Genomic DNA, 15,368 nt, shown 5'->3' with positions numbered 1-15,368 from the left:
GCAGACATAAAACTGATGACACAGAATAACAGACAATGCATGATGGACCATCCATCTATACCAACATCCCAGCCTGAACAAAGTGAACTAAAAACTTACTGTTCCACACAGTAAAGCATACAGTATGACACCACAGCTCCACACATCTACCTCAGGACCAGCATACAACCTATTGTATGAATATACACAATTAGACAGCAAACACATGTAATGTATCCCTGAATGTAAGATTTTACCATTATTTTGTAAATCCATCATTTTCGGTGTGAATTACGGTAAATCTGAGCCAAATGCTTGATGTGAGTTTTAAAAATTTATCAGCGCTATTCAAACTAAATCAGGGCCTCCGCTGTCGATCGCCAATGTCACCATTTGCGATAATTTTAAGAATTTGGCGCTTAATTTTGAGAACTGGCGAAAATAAGTGGCGCATAGTTTTTCTCTCTCGTCATTTGTTTTTTTCCGTAGTGATATAGGTCACAACCAGTTAAATAGTTTTCCCTATATATTCTATATAAAACTGACATTTTTTAAAGAGCTACCAAACATAGCTAGACCCATTTCAGAGAACAAATCCTTACCTCATTTTAAAGAGTTATGATAAAACTGATATAAAATGAAGAGAAAAGTAGGGGTCATATATCTTCTAAGAGAGATTTCTCTGGTCACATTTGCTTACTGTAAACTGACATCAAAATCACACTGCTCTAACCTGGAAGTACTACTCATACTACAATTGAGATTCACTTCACCAAATATAACCTGCTCTCCCATTTTTCCTACCAAAATGTCACAAATACATCCACAATGAAATTTAAACAGAGTCTAGTTTTAATTTAGACCTCTGTTGCCATGCCAAGTGAAAAATTAGTGTTCAAATACCTGGCAGCCATTACGCGACTAGACCCTCCCATGCTGGTTCCTTTAGTGGGGCTGTCATAGTGGGGCCCCTTTAGGCAGTCATTTTCCGGAATTCAATGTTTAAATCAGGATACTGACACTTGTTTTGTAGAGTAATATATACGCTATCATTACAAAAACTACAAAACATGTGTCAGTATACTGATATAAACATTGAATTCCGGAAAAGGACTGCCTAAAGGGGTCCATCTTCCGGACAGTCGAACGCCTTTAAAAACTCACCATTTTCAAAGAACTATTACACAAGTTTGTTTTGATGCATTTGCAATAGCGTGCGAGTGTTGAAATTTCTCATAACTAGGTGGAACACAGTTTTCAGCAATTGTTTATTTTTATTTCTTTACAAATGGTATTCATTTTCAAAGGGGGACAACTTTTTTAGAATACTTTAAGTATGGGACAGTACGGCAGAACATGTAATGGTCAGTTAAAATATTGGTAACGATGTTGTTCGTTTATCAAAAATTTCTGTGTTTTGGTGGTATACTCCTAAACCTTAATAAGTCAAAGCAGTCATTCACTTTTCTTTTCAATTTTTGACTGGGAAAAGCTGTTCTAAGATAGTAAAATAGTAAGTCACAATCATTTATGAAAGAAATCAACGTACTTTCCCGAGATAACTTCTGGTGCAGCATAGTTTGGTGAACCACAGCTTGTTCGCAAAAACTCTCCATCATGCATCATATTTGACAAACCTATAACAAGAAAACATCTTTGTTTGTGGTTACATTTTACATTTATAATACAACTTATATTTTCTTGCCTACCAATGCAGGGAAAAACAAGGTTATCCGGGATGCAGATTACCTTATCTTTTACCTAGGAAATAGATACACTACCAATGCGCATACTGACATCATAGTTTGACTCGCTATATATCGGTTTTCCATTTCACTTTGTCCCTTGGGTATTGGAAAACCCTGTCTTACACAAGCAGGTATGTAAGATTCTTATAATCAATATTAACAGCCTCTCTGTGATGTCAAATCATATATTATTATCTAATGTAAACACTTTACAATTTTAAACAAGACGGCCATGAAGGCCCTGTATTGCTCACATGACCTATTGACCTAAAGATCATCAATATTAACATTCTGACCAAGTTTCATTAAGATATGGTCATAAATGTGGCCTCTAGAGTGTTAACTAGTTTTTCCTTTAATTTGACCAAGTGATTTAGTTTTTGACCCCACATGACCCAGATTCGAACTTGACCTAAAGGTCATCAAGATTAACATTCTGACCAAGTTTCATGAAGATACAGATCATCAAGATTAACATTCTGACTAAGTTTCATTAAGATACACTCATAAATGTGGCTTCTAGATTGTTAACAAGCTTTACATTTGATTTGACCTGGTGACCTAGTTTTTGACCCCACCTGACCCAAATTGGAACTTAACCTTAAAATCATTATGATTAACATTCTGACTAAGTTTCATAAAGATATGGTCATAAATGTGGTCTCTAGAGTGTTCACTAGCTTTTACTTTGATTTGACCTGGTGACCTAGTTTTTGAACCCACCTGACCCAAAATTTATCTTGACCTAAAGAACATCAAGATTAACATTCTGACCAAGTTTCATGAAGATATGGTCATAAATGTGGCTTACAGAGAGTTAACTAGCTTTTCCTTTGATTTGACCTGGTGATACCTAGTTTTTGAGCCCACCTGATCAAGATTTAAACCTGACCTTAAGATCAACGGTTAACATTCTGACCAAGTTTCATGAAGATACAGTCATAAATGAGGCCTGTAGAGTGTTAACAAGCTTTACCTTTGATTAAACCTGGTGACCTAGATTCTGCCTCCACTTGACCTAGATTTAAACTTGGCCTAAAGATCATCAAGATTAACATTCTGATCAAGTTTCATAGAGATATTATCATAAATGTGGCTTCTAGAGTGTTAACAAGCTTTACTTGTGATTTCACCTGGTGACCTAGTTTTTGACCCCACCATACCCAAATTTAATCTTGACCTAAAGATCATCAAGATTAACATTCTGACCAAGTTTCATTAAGATATGTTCATGAATGTGGCCTCTAGTGTTAACTAGCTTTTCCTTTGACTTGACCTGGTGACCTAGCTTTTGACCCCACCTGACCCAGATTTAAAGCTGACCTAAAGATCATCAAGATTAACATTCTGACTAAGTTCCATGAAGGTACAGTCATAAATGTGGCCTCTAGAGTGTTAACAAGCTTTTCCTTTGATTTGACCTGGTGACCTAGTTTTTGACCCCAGATGACCCGATATCGAACTCATCCAAGATTTTATTGAGATAACATTCTGACCAAGTTTCAGTAAAATTGGGCCAAAATTGTGACCTCTAGAGTGTTAACAGTCAAATTGTTAACCACGATTGGTGATCACAAAAGCTCACCTTGAGCATTTTGTGCTCAGGTGAGCTAAAAATAAGTCAGACTGCAGCATGTTTCAAAAACACAGTTTGAATTATATATCAAAACATCAGCAAAAAAATTAAAACATACCAAAATCTGCCAGTTTGACATTCAAATTGTGGTCTAGAAGGAGATTCTCTGGTTTCAAGTCCCTGTGTACCACCATATGTCTGTGACAGTAGTCCACACCAGACACAATCTGCTGGAAAAATCTTCTTGCCTCATGCTCTTTCAGCTGCGATAAAAATACATATAATACAAGTACCTAAGTAAATTTTGTTTATACTTCTTTTAGCTTGACCGCAGGCCTCGCATAAGGTGAAGACTAATCAAGTTGCTCTCCAATCCCTTTTTCAAAAACAATCCCTTTCCTCTTTATATAAACAATCCCTTTCTTACAAAAATCCCTTTTTTCACAAAAAACAATCCATTCTTCAAACAAGAGCTTTCTAACTGTTTAGTTTACAGATGGTTGTTGCACTAGTTTATGAAGCAAAAGGTTAAGCCAACAAAGGCCTAAAAATAACACAGGCTGAGAGACTACAAATTTAAAGCTTTCTTTTGCACTTGTACTTTTATTATATGTACTACTCAATCTGTGAAAAAAGAGCATGAATTAAACATTCAATGTTAGGCTAATGTGTAAATATTACCTTGCCATTTTTGACAATGTAGTCAAAGAGCTCCCCTCCAGATACATATTCCATCACCATGAAGATATCTGTGGGGGTGCTGATCACCTGGTACCTACATATACACAAATATATCAGTGTTGTAATACTACTACACTTCATGTAGTTCCATCTAAAGATTAATTACCACAAAGGTTTTAAGGACTTTTTTTAAAACAAAGACGCTTGTCACTACTTTCCGATTTTTTAACAACAGATTTTACCCTAAATCATAATTCAAGTTATGCAAGTACCTACATTTTGTAAACTGAAAAAAAGCTTATAACATTAAACAATGCTTTCGATATAATACAACTAGTTTCCTCACAAAAGTTATGTGAAAGACACACCATTTTAACCTTTAGCCTGCTGGCGGCGAATATTTTTACCTTTGCGACCAGTGCAGACCAAGATCAGCCTGCACATCCGTGCAGTCTGATCATGGTCTGCACTGTTCGCTATTCATCAGTAAATTTTTAGTAAACACCCCTTTGAATAACAAATGGTATTGCCCAACTTGAATGATGGACCAGTCCATTTCAGAAATTTAGCAGGGTAAGGTTCAGGTTTAGCATCTCTTTTTAACATATCTTTAATATATAAACAATGGTGTCTACTTGTACCAGCGAATATGATGCCCAACTTTATAGTGCTGCCTCATTGGAATATCACACTCACTTGATATGGTACCTTACCAAGTCACATACTGACATCTGGCTATCATTCCTAGAGCTATCATATTAATACCGAGTGCCCAGTGAGGAAGTTACTTGCACCATTTTTGGTATGATGTCACAAGGGAGCAAAGCCATGACTTACACTCACCGGAATCTCTAATTGCGCCTCCAAATTGGTGCTACACATGGGGGTGACACCGTTCTTAATTAGAAACCCAACAAAGAAGGCCCATGACATTAAACATTAAAACAGCTTACATCAATTTATGATATCAATGCAGCTGTATAGACAATATCTTAAACAAATGCTGATTAAGTTTCACTTATAAAACCAGAAAATGCTTTTGTAAAAAAGCGCATGTCTCCCCCAATGCAAAGTCCTATAGGCAAGAAGTCAATAGGGGTCAGGAGCAAAATTTCAAAGAGACACTGATGGTTGGCTGCAATAGGGATCATCTACTTGGCATGTCCAGTCATCCCGCTAAATTTCAACACTCTTGGCCTAGTGGTTCTCAAGTCACTGTTCAGGCTCCTGTGACCTTGACCTTTGATCAAGTGACCTCAAAATAAATAGGGGTCATCTACTCTGCATGTCCAATCATCCTATTAAGTTTCAACATTGTAAGTCAAGTGGTTCTCTAGTTATTTCCAAAAAATGATTTTACATGAACAGGCCACTGTGACCTTGACCTTTAACAGACTAACCCCAAAATCAATAGGGATTATCTACTCTGCATGTTCAATCATCCTATAAAGTTTCAACATTCTGGGTCAAGTGGTTCTCAAGTTATTGATCAGAACTGGTTATCAATGTTCAGGCCCCTGTGACCTTGACCTTTAACGGAGTGGCCCCAAAAACAATAGGGGTCATCTACTCTGCATGAACAATCATCCTATGAAGTTTCAACATTCTGGGTCGAGAGGTTCTCAAGTTATTGATTGGAAATGGTTTTCCATGTTCAGGCCCCTGTGGCCTTGACCTTTAACAGAGTGACCCTAAAATCGTTAGAGATCATCTACTCTGCATGTCCAATCATCCTATGAAGTTTCATCATTCTGGGTCAAGTGGTTCTCAAGTTACTGACCGGAAATGGTTTTCAATGTTCGGGCCCCTGTGACCTTGACCTTTCACAGAGTGACCCCAAAATTGTTAGGGGTCATCTACTCTGCATGACCAATCATCCCATTAAGTTTCAACATTCTGGGTAAAGTAGTTCTCTAGTTATTGATCGGAAATGGTTTTCCATGTTCAGGCCCCTGTGACCTTGACCTTTGATGGAGTGACCCCAAAATCAATAGGGGTCAATTACTCTTTATGACCAATCATCCTATGAAGTTTCAACATTCTGGGTCAAGTGGTTCTCTAGTTATTGATTGGAAATGGATTTCAATGTTCAGGCCCCTGTGACCTTGACCTTTGACGAAGTGACCCCAAAATCACTAGGGGTCATCTACTCTTCATGAACAATCATCCTATGAAGTTTCAACATTCGGGGTCAAGTGGTTCTCTAGTTATTGATCGGAAATGGTTTTCAATGTTCAGGCCCCTGTGACCTTGACCTTTGATGGAGTGACCCCAAAATCAATAGGGGTCATCTACTCTTCATGATCAATCATCCTATGAAGTTTCAACATTCTGGGTCAAGTGGTTCTCTAGTTATTGATCGGAAATGGTTTTCAATGTTCAGGCCCCTGTGACCTTGACCTTTGACGGAGTGACCCCAAAATCAATGGGGGTCATCTACTCTTCATGACCAATCATCCTATGAAGTTTCAACATTCTGGGTCAAGTGGTTCTCTAGTTATTGATCGGAAATGGTTTTCAATGTTCAGGCCCCTGTGACCTTGACCTTTGACAGAGTGACCCCAAAAACAATAGGGGTCGTCTACTCCAGCAGCCCTACAACTCTATGAAGTTTGAAGGTTCTAGGTCAAATGGTTCTCCAGTTATTGCTCGGAAATGAAGTGTGACGTACGGACGGACGGACGGACGGACGTTCAGGGCAAAAACAATATGTCTCCTGGGGGAGACATAAATATATCAAACATAGTTTTACATATTTAAAAAAAGGACCTTACTTACAGTTTGATAATATGTGGGTGTCTGAACAGCTTGAGATTCTGAATCTCCTTCCGAATCTTGCCGACAACATCGAGAGCTTTGATTTTCTGTCGATTTAATATCTTGACAGCTACCTTGTGACAGGTGATCTGATGTGTTGCAACTATAACAAAGAAAATAGTAAATAGTCAAAAAGTGGAAAGAGCCAAATATCAGACTTAAATATCTTATAAAATCTTTATGACATTTGCAAGAAGGTGAGAAAAATCTGCCATTCATAAGAAAGTATCTTTCAGTAGCCTAGGATGTCTGTAAAAAAGCACGGCTTAAAAAGCACTGATTCAGGTCTGTCCTCTGGAGGTGTATTCACAACAAATCATTCCAGCCCTTGAGGCTTTATTGTTAATGCTTATTTATTTTTACACTAATTAACAGAATGCATGCTGAGGGGAATATTGACCAGTCAAAAAAATTAACGATATTCATCTCTCGAGTACAATTATTTAGACCAGGGGTCTGACTTGTCCGACAAGGGCTTCTTTGCCTACGGATGAGTAGATTTTTTTATCCCATTTGTCTGTGGACAAGTGAAAATATGTGTCAAAATCAAAAATAATTTCCAGTATCAAAATATTATTCTAAAAACAAAGTTTTTATGTCAATTATTCAAAAGCGAAATGACAAAACTCCCGACCGAATTTAGTAGGTAAACGCCGTTATATTTAATAAACGAAACCCGTATGGAGCCCGTCACTAAATGTCTACCTGGAAATGTCCGCGTGCTGATTGGCTGTTGCCACGTAAAACGATGATGGTGTAATAATAAACATTATCAGGGCAGACAATCCATTTCCCTTTGGAATAAAAGTAATGGACAAGTTTGTCATTCGAAAGGGTGGTTCGGGCGCGACTCGGTCAGAAAAAGAGTCCGAAAAATGCAATCTAAGCAAGAAATAGACCAAACGACAGCAAACGTATTTGTGTTTTTCAGGATAGCTGGCTCGATGAATTCAGTTGGCTGCAGAAAGATGAACACAACATTCTCACGTGTCAAGTATGCACATGTCAAGGATGTTTCCACACATCGCAGACAAATCTTCCATCCTGTACACTGGAAAATCAGTTGAAAGTTTGTCCAGAAAAGATAAATTAAATGCACATCAATGGTCCTTGAAGCACATTTCATGCATGTCCAAATACGAGTACAAAAGGCCTGTTTTATTTGTTTTTTCCACGGACAAGTAGATTTAGTCTTCGGCCAATTAGATTTTTCAGCCAAAGTTGTCCGTGGACAAGTGAAAAAAATTAGAAGTTCCACAACTGTAGACAACATGAAATATCAGAATGTAAAGTTGGTCTACTTGAGGTCTCATTATTTACTAAGACTAATGAAAATTGGAATAGATAATTAGCTAGCAAAGGAGGTTGCAAGAGAAATGATAGGAAAGCAAGTGGATGAAAACACTAGGAAAGTAGATAAGAAAGAATTAGCAAAAGATTTAAGCTTAAATGCAAAGCAAAAATGACACAGAAGATGCGAAAACACTGAAGGAAATGAAAGATTCATGGAGATTTTTCGGACAGTACAGCCCTGAAAACCTTATAGAACAGAAAGAAGACTAGAATGTTTCAAAAATTAAGTAGAAAATATTAAGTAATGATTCTTGCATTGATTTCTTATTGATGTATTTATTTTATTTAAGCTACCTTAGATGTGCACCAGTTGTAGATGTAGAGGGGACTCCTGAGGGAGTTTGGGGAAGAAATTCAGAAGCTATTTCAACAATTTATTAAAGACACTAGAAGATTTAAGTAAATTTAAAGCTGCCAACTCCACAAAGTGACTAATAAAGTGTTAAGTTTTACTTAGAGAATTAATTCCAAAAAGAGAAGAATGTTTACGCAGAGACTATTTTCAGCTGAAAATTGACATCAACAACAAATAGATAAATTGTTGAATCATTAAAACAGGGTTGGCGACTACCCGCCCAGGGTGGGTAAACCTGCCCGGGAAAACCCGGGTTAGGCAATACTCCTAAAAATAAATGAAGTGGGCAATAAGAAGTTTTTCTATTTCTTTTTTAACAAGAAGCTGCGTTCAATAAACGCTTGATGCCCCCGGTGGCATCCTTGTCGATACAAAGCAACCTAAGTCCAAAGCGAGGTCCAGTTCAAGGTCAAACTGAGGTCAGGTGATGTCTGAAGATGAGGAATGGTCACAGGTTACATCTGCATTAGTATTAAGTCATTCTAGTAAGGGGTATTGATGCTAGACGAAATGGTCCCATTTGGTTAACCAAGAGATGGCCCATACAAAGCAACCCAAGTCCAAAATGAGGTCAAGGTCAAGGTGAAACTGAGGTCAGGTGATGTTTGAAGATGAGGAATGGTCACAGGTTACATCTGCATTAGTACCAAGTCATTCTAGTAAGGGGTATTGATGCCAGACGAAACGGTCCCATTTGGTTAAGCTCATACGGACGGACAAACGGACAGGACAATAACTATATGCCTCCCGCATTAGTAGATGCCGGGGACATAACAAAACAATTGAGTTTCTATGTTATAAAATGTGAGCTAATTCTTACATTACGTTTTACTTACTTTGAAACCATTGGTGACGTGATAGGTAGCTGACAGAACAGTTTCAATAACAAAATTATGGCTTTTGACACAACAAAATATTTTTATGTTAAAGTTTAAAAGTAAACACCTTTCAACATTTCTAGTTAGATCTCGCTAGGTCACATCTAGATTTTGCTTAACATATATGATAGTCTACCAGTCTAGTTTTTTATCACGAAGCATTCTGTAACTGAACACATGTCTTGCATTTTTTTCGATTCCGAGTTTTGTCGGAATAAAACCAAAATTTGAAAACTCCCTTTCTATTGACTAACGCAGCTAGTATAACATTTCAGTCTATGACCTTTCAGACTCTCAATTTTGGCACTAACCACAGAGCCAAAGTCTTTACATTTTGCAATCTTTTTTTAATCATCTACAGTAACATTAGAACTATTCCACACAGGGTCCTTAGGTTTTATGGTTATATGATTGAAATGACAATGTGGTCTAAACTGATTTTCATGAGTAAAATGACTAGATTTAAGTTGTTCACATTTCTAACTTTAATCCCCTAATCTTGCTCAATACTTGCTCAATCATCATCATAATAATGTTTATTCAATAGATTTTTACAGATATTATAGGACTAGACATGCAGGTGTCACTGCTATCACTATATGGGCTGTTAGTCAACTAATGTTGAAATATATTTTGAAGTTTGAACTTAAAATTTACTTATTTATTTGGGTTTTACGGCGCACCAACACAGTAAAGGTTATATGGCGCCAAACAGGACTACAAATTTTGGTTCCACATCTCATTTACATCAAAATTGAACTTAAAATTACGTAAATCACTTAAGTGATTTTCGTGAATCTTTGATCAATGATCACCTCATCAAGACAATGTGCAGACCTCATGAGTCAGCTATGTCTGCTCAAGGTCAAGGTCAAAGTCACATGTCATTATACAGTGGCTATACGTGTCCTGTAATATATTTCGATCAAAGTCATGTCATTTTACTGTTGCTATCCTTGGCCTGTAATATACTTCTATATTGATGATATAAAACAAAGTCATAAGGCATTTCACTGCGGCTATCCTTGGCCTGTAATATACTTCTATATTGTTGATATCGAACAAAGTCATATGCCATTTCACTGCGGCTATCCGTGCCCTGTAATATACTTCTATATTGATGATATAAAACAAAGTCATAAGGCATTTCACTGTGGCTATCCTTGGCCTGTAATATACTTCTATTTTGATGATATCCAACAAAGGCATATGTCATTTCACTGTGGCTATCCGTGCCCTGTAATATACTTCTATTTTGATGATACCGAACAAAGTCATATGGCTTTTCACTGTGGCTATCTGTGCCCTGTAATATACTTCTGTATTGATGATATCAGACAAAATCATATGGCATTTCACTGTGGCAATCCGTGGCCTGTAATATACTTCTATTTTGATGATATCGAACAAAGTCATACGACCTTTCACTGTGGCTATCCGTGGCCTGTAATATACTTCTATGTTGACATTATCGAACAAAGTCATATGCCATTTCACTGCAGCTATCCGTGCCCTGTAATATACCTCTATACTGATGATATAAAACAAAGTCATACGGCATTTCACTGTGGCTATCCTTGACCTGTAATATACTTCTATTTTGATGATATCCAACAAAGTCATACGGCATTTCACTGTTAGTATCCGTGGCTTGTAATATACTTCTATGTTGATGATATCAAACAAAGTCATATGTCATTTCACTGTGGCTATCAATGCCCTCTAATATACTTCTATTTTGATGATATCCAACAAAGTCATACGGCATTTTACTGTGGCTATCCTTGACCTGTAATATACTTCTATGTTGAAAGCCCGATCGAGCAATGTTACCAGCCTGTTAACTAGGCCCCAAAATTATCATATTATGAACAAATCAATTTGAGAATTTGGTGGTACGACACCGTCCCAGCAAGGATAGCCAAAAATGTATACGGTAGCGGATAGCCAAAAGGAATGTCCGATTTGACACATTACATGCGGTTCGCCTCTTAAGGCGGAAAAGACGAAGAAGATTGACCACTATTGCCCACGGTGGGGAAACCACGTGACTAAATCGGATAACGTGCACGCAAAAGTGCTAAAAATAGGCCCGCTTCAGGTATGTTTTTTCACTATAACTTTTTTGATCCGCCATTGTTTTAAACGAGATAACGTGCATAAACCCCGCAATAAAAAGCTCTTTCATCGGATATATGTAACTTGATGAAACTCCCTCCCGTTTTTACGTAATCCTTGCCCAACCGATTCGAAAGATGCAAAATATTTTGGTAACGAACACGTCTGTTCACAAGTAACGCACCTAGCACAGATTCTGCAGAGAATTTCCGCTGGAATGTAGGTTTAAAATAAAGCTTGTCATTGTCCAAAGTCCTATACCAAATATTTAACATGACTATTCAGGAATATTAAAGATATCGTAAGACAAAGGGTGCGGTAACGTACACGTTGCGGTTTTCAGGAGGTGACGTACACGTCATTTTTCCCAAGAGGGTAACGTACACGTCAAAAAACTATTTATCATGCATGTAGAACATCTTTGTCTTTAAATGACTGAACTGTAAACATTTTGATATTGTTAAAAAAAGATGCAGATGCTGGGAACAGGCTGTTTTTCTTTCGGTAGGTTTGTATATACAGAAATGCTACAGTGAAAATGAATAGCATTTGGAATTTTATGGTCTAATCGTGTATGTTATTTTGACAAGTAGACATTGTTAGCAGTTGCCATTTTAAATGTCAACTTTTTTTTCTCCAACTATCAAAAGTTGATTAGGTTTCTGGGAATAAACCATGTCCGTCTGTCAGCAGGGTTTAATCAAATCCATATGTTCAAATCTTTTTGATGACCCGTTGAACTGTAAACATTTTTTATATTGTTAAAAAGATGCTGAAATTAGTATAAATTCTGGACGATAACTGGAACGATAGCATGCTTGATAACCATGATTTTTCTTTATTAAAACGTTACAATACAGAAAATCTTTTTGTTTAATATGACAGCATGCACCTTATTTGAATCATTGACAAACTGTTTGAGTTCTATCATGCATGGGACCATAACAATCAGCCAATAATATAAACACGTTGTCGTTTAAATTATCGTGCGGGAGTAATGTTATCTGTTTCTGTGGGTTAGTGACAGATTGTTGGTCAGCTAGTTATTCATTTAGACCTCCTTACTGAAACAACATATCAGTATTGACCTAAATTTTGCATATCTAAGGACATAGTCATTCCATGGTTGATTAAATTATAAATGCTGATATATTCTGATAATATAGATCTATAAATGCGTCAGTTACATTCAAAGCCTCGGTTATGTTTAGGCTGTTCATTTACAAAATCAAATACCTTATATAAGCATTAACGAGATAACAATTAACTATTTTACTAAACTAAGCTATATTGGATCGCAAAAAAGTTAGAAAATGTCGCAAAAAAGTTGATTTTTTTTAACCAAATACAGTTGACTTAGACTGATTTTGTGTCGCCTACTACAAAGTAGCTGTGACATATAGGGATCACTTTTCCGTCGTCCGTCTTTTTGTCCGTTGGCGACCGGGTGGCGTCCGTCACGCTTCTTTTCCGGAGCATAACTCAAGAAATAATAAAGGTGCTAATTTGTTACTTCATACAATGATCGAACACAGTGAGAGGATGTGCAGTATCAAAGAACCATAACTCTAGGTGGTCCCATTTTTCAATTATCTCCCCTTATCCTTATAAAAAAGACTTGTCCAGAGCCCAAGTCAAAAACTATTTGAAGAATTTGAAGATACTTTACACATTGACAGAGGAAGCGCAGTGTAATGGTCACATTTTTAAATTACCTCCCCTTATCGTTATATAGAAAGCTTGTCTGAAGCCCAAGCCGAAATTATATAAAGGATTGACTTGAAACTTTGCACATAAATAGAGGTCCAATGAAAGGAAGTACAGTGTCAAAGAACCATAACTCTAACTGATCTTATTTTTGAATAACCTCCCTTTATCTATGGAAAAAACTTGTCTGGGGCCAATGTCAAAACCATATAAAGGATTGTCTTGATACTTGATACATTGATAGAGGTCAGTGAAGCAAAGTGCAGTGTCAAAGAACCATTACTTTAGCTGACCCCATTTTTGAATCACCTCCCTTTATGCATGAAAAGGAAAAGCAAGAAGCTTTACTGAAGCCCAAGCCAAAAACTATGAAGGATTGATTTGCTACTTTGTACATTAATACAGGTCAGTGAAAGATAGTGCAGTGATAAGGAATCATAACTCTTACTGACTCCATTTTTAATTACCTCCCTGTATGTATAAGAAACTTGTATGGAATCCAAGTAAAATCAATGATATACAAAATATAAACATGTCAAAAAGAAAAGTAACAAGTTTTTTTCTGTTGTTATTTTTAGAAAATGGGTCGTCCGAAAAAAGTTTTTCCCACAACAGTGGTAGGTTTACGCTCCACTATGTCTCTTCTCGTGCGCCTTTAAATTACTTTTTCTCCGAAAACACATTTCGCACTCCTGGCAAATACATTCATTCTCCGTGCTATAAATATATAATAGTTTTACTGCTGTTACTCTCGGTGCAACAATTATACCTATATGCGTATTAATACTTCTTTTTGTTTGTCTCTTTCAAAAGTCAGAATCATAATTATGGTGCGGACAACTAAACTAACTATCGTTACTGGAAAGAACAAGTACTAGGCTTCCATCACCCGTAAGCAACTGTCAACTTTTTCACTCAAAGATACATGGTCAGTTGCGCATATGATGGATTTAGAGCAAAATAATTTCAAAATTTTATCATCTTGCCTATTTATGTATAGATATACAAGAGCTGTAAACGTGTAATTATTTCCAAGCTAGGATGAGGACCGACGCTACACATTTTCACTGTAGCATTTCTGTATATATTAACATACCGAAAGAAAAACAGCCTATTCCCAGCATTTGCATCTTTTTTAACAATGTCAAAATGTTAACAATTCAGTCATTTAAAGACAAAGATGGTCTACATGCATGATAAATAGTCTTTGACATGTACGTTACCCTCTGGGGAAAATGACGTGTACGTCACCTCCTGAAAAACCGCAACGTGTACGTTACCGCACCCTTTGTCTTACGATTTCTTTAATATTCCTGAATAGTCATGTAAATTATTTGGTACAGGACTTTGGACAATGACAAGCTTTATTTTAAACTTAAATTCCAGCGGAAATTCTCTGCAGAATCTGTGCTAGGTGCGTAACTTGTGAACAGACGTGTTCGTTACCAAAATATTTTGCATCTTTCGAATCGGTTGGGCAGGGATTACGTAAAAACGGGAGAGAGTTTCATCAAGTTACATACATCCGATGAAAGAGCTTTTTATTGCGGGGTTTATGCACGTAATCTCGTTTAAAACAATTGCGGATCAAAAAAGTTATAGTGAAAAAACATACCTGAAGCGGGCCTATTTTTAGCACTTTTGCGTGCACGTTACCCAAGTTAGTCACGTGGTTTCCCCACCGTGTTGCCCAGTAAAACCCGGGTTTTCCCAGTATTACCCACTGGGCTAGGCAAATTATATGCTTAAAACCCGGGTTTTTGCCAACCCTGCATTAAAATGGTTTGTGTGTGAGTAGATCGTTTCCGCTTTAAATGTAGCACTGAACTCTTCTGTAATTCGTGATTTTTGTCATTTATCCTTGATAAACTGATAAAATTTGCAAAGTAGTAAACAAAGTTAAATCCATGAAAATTGCACCGAATACATTTTGATACTCAAAACCTATTATATATAAAACGATAAAAGAACAATTATATTGCAACATTACATACTTTTTACTTTGCCAAATGTTCCCACTCCAAGGGTATCTCCGATAATATAATGGCCAATTTTGACCTGCGGTTGAGCTTTCTCCGCCATGTTTACATTTATGATGAAACAAACCCCTCGTTCTCGGACATGTTAGTACAATTAAGGATAAAGTGCGACTATAA

At 36.9% G+C, this 15,368-nt stretch overlaps 1 protein-coding gene across 18 annotated transcripts in view; it reads right to left on the bottom strand.

Annotated features, from left to right (window-relative positions):
- LOC123524031 (5'-AMP-activated protein kinase catalytic subunit alpha-2-like) overlaps positions 1-15,355 on the bottom strand; it is a 79,784-nt gene extending 64,429 nt beyond the window's left edge. For all 18 annotated transcript variants that reach the window (XM_053539302.1, XM_053539306.1, XM_053539303.1 and 15 more), the window contains exons 1-6: positions 15,207-15,355; positions 6,763-6,904; positions 3,985-4,078; positions 3,422-3,566; positions 1,529-1,616; positions 100-169 (exon numbers count right to left, since the gene is read on the bottom strand). In XM_053539302.1, the coding sequence (XP_053395277.1) occupies positions 100-169; positions 1,529-1,616; positions 3,422-3,566; positions 3,985-4,078; positions 6,763-6,904; positions 15,207-15,294 (627 nt within the window). In that variant the 5' untranslated portion in view covers positions 15,295-15,355. The remainder of the gene's footprint in view (positions 1-99; positions 170-1,528; positions 1,617-3,421; positions 3,567-3,984; positions 4,079-6,762; positions 6,905-15,206) is intronic.
- Positions 15,356-15,368: the final 13 nt, after the last annotated feature.

This window comes from Mercenaria mercenaria, chromosome 3 (genome assembly GCF_021730395.1).
Source record: "Mercenaria mercenaria strain notata chromosome 3, MADL_Memer_1, whole genome shotgun sequence".
Lineage (NCBI taxonomy): Eukaryota > Metazoa > Mollusca > Bivalvia > Venerida > Veneridae > Mercenaria > Mercenaria mercenaria.
Note: the sequence above shows the minus strand (reverse complement) of the source record. Positions and strands in the feature narration are given on the sequence as shown.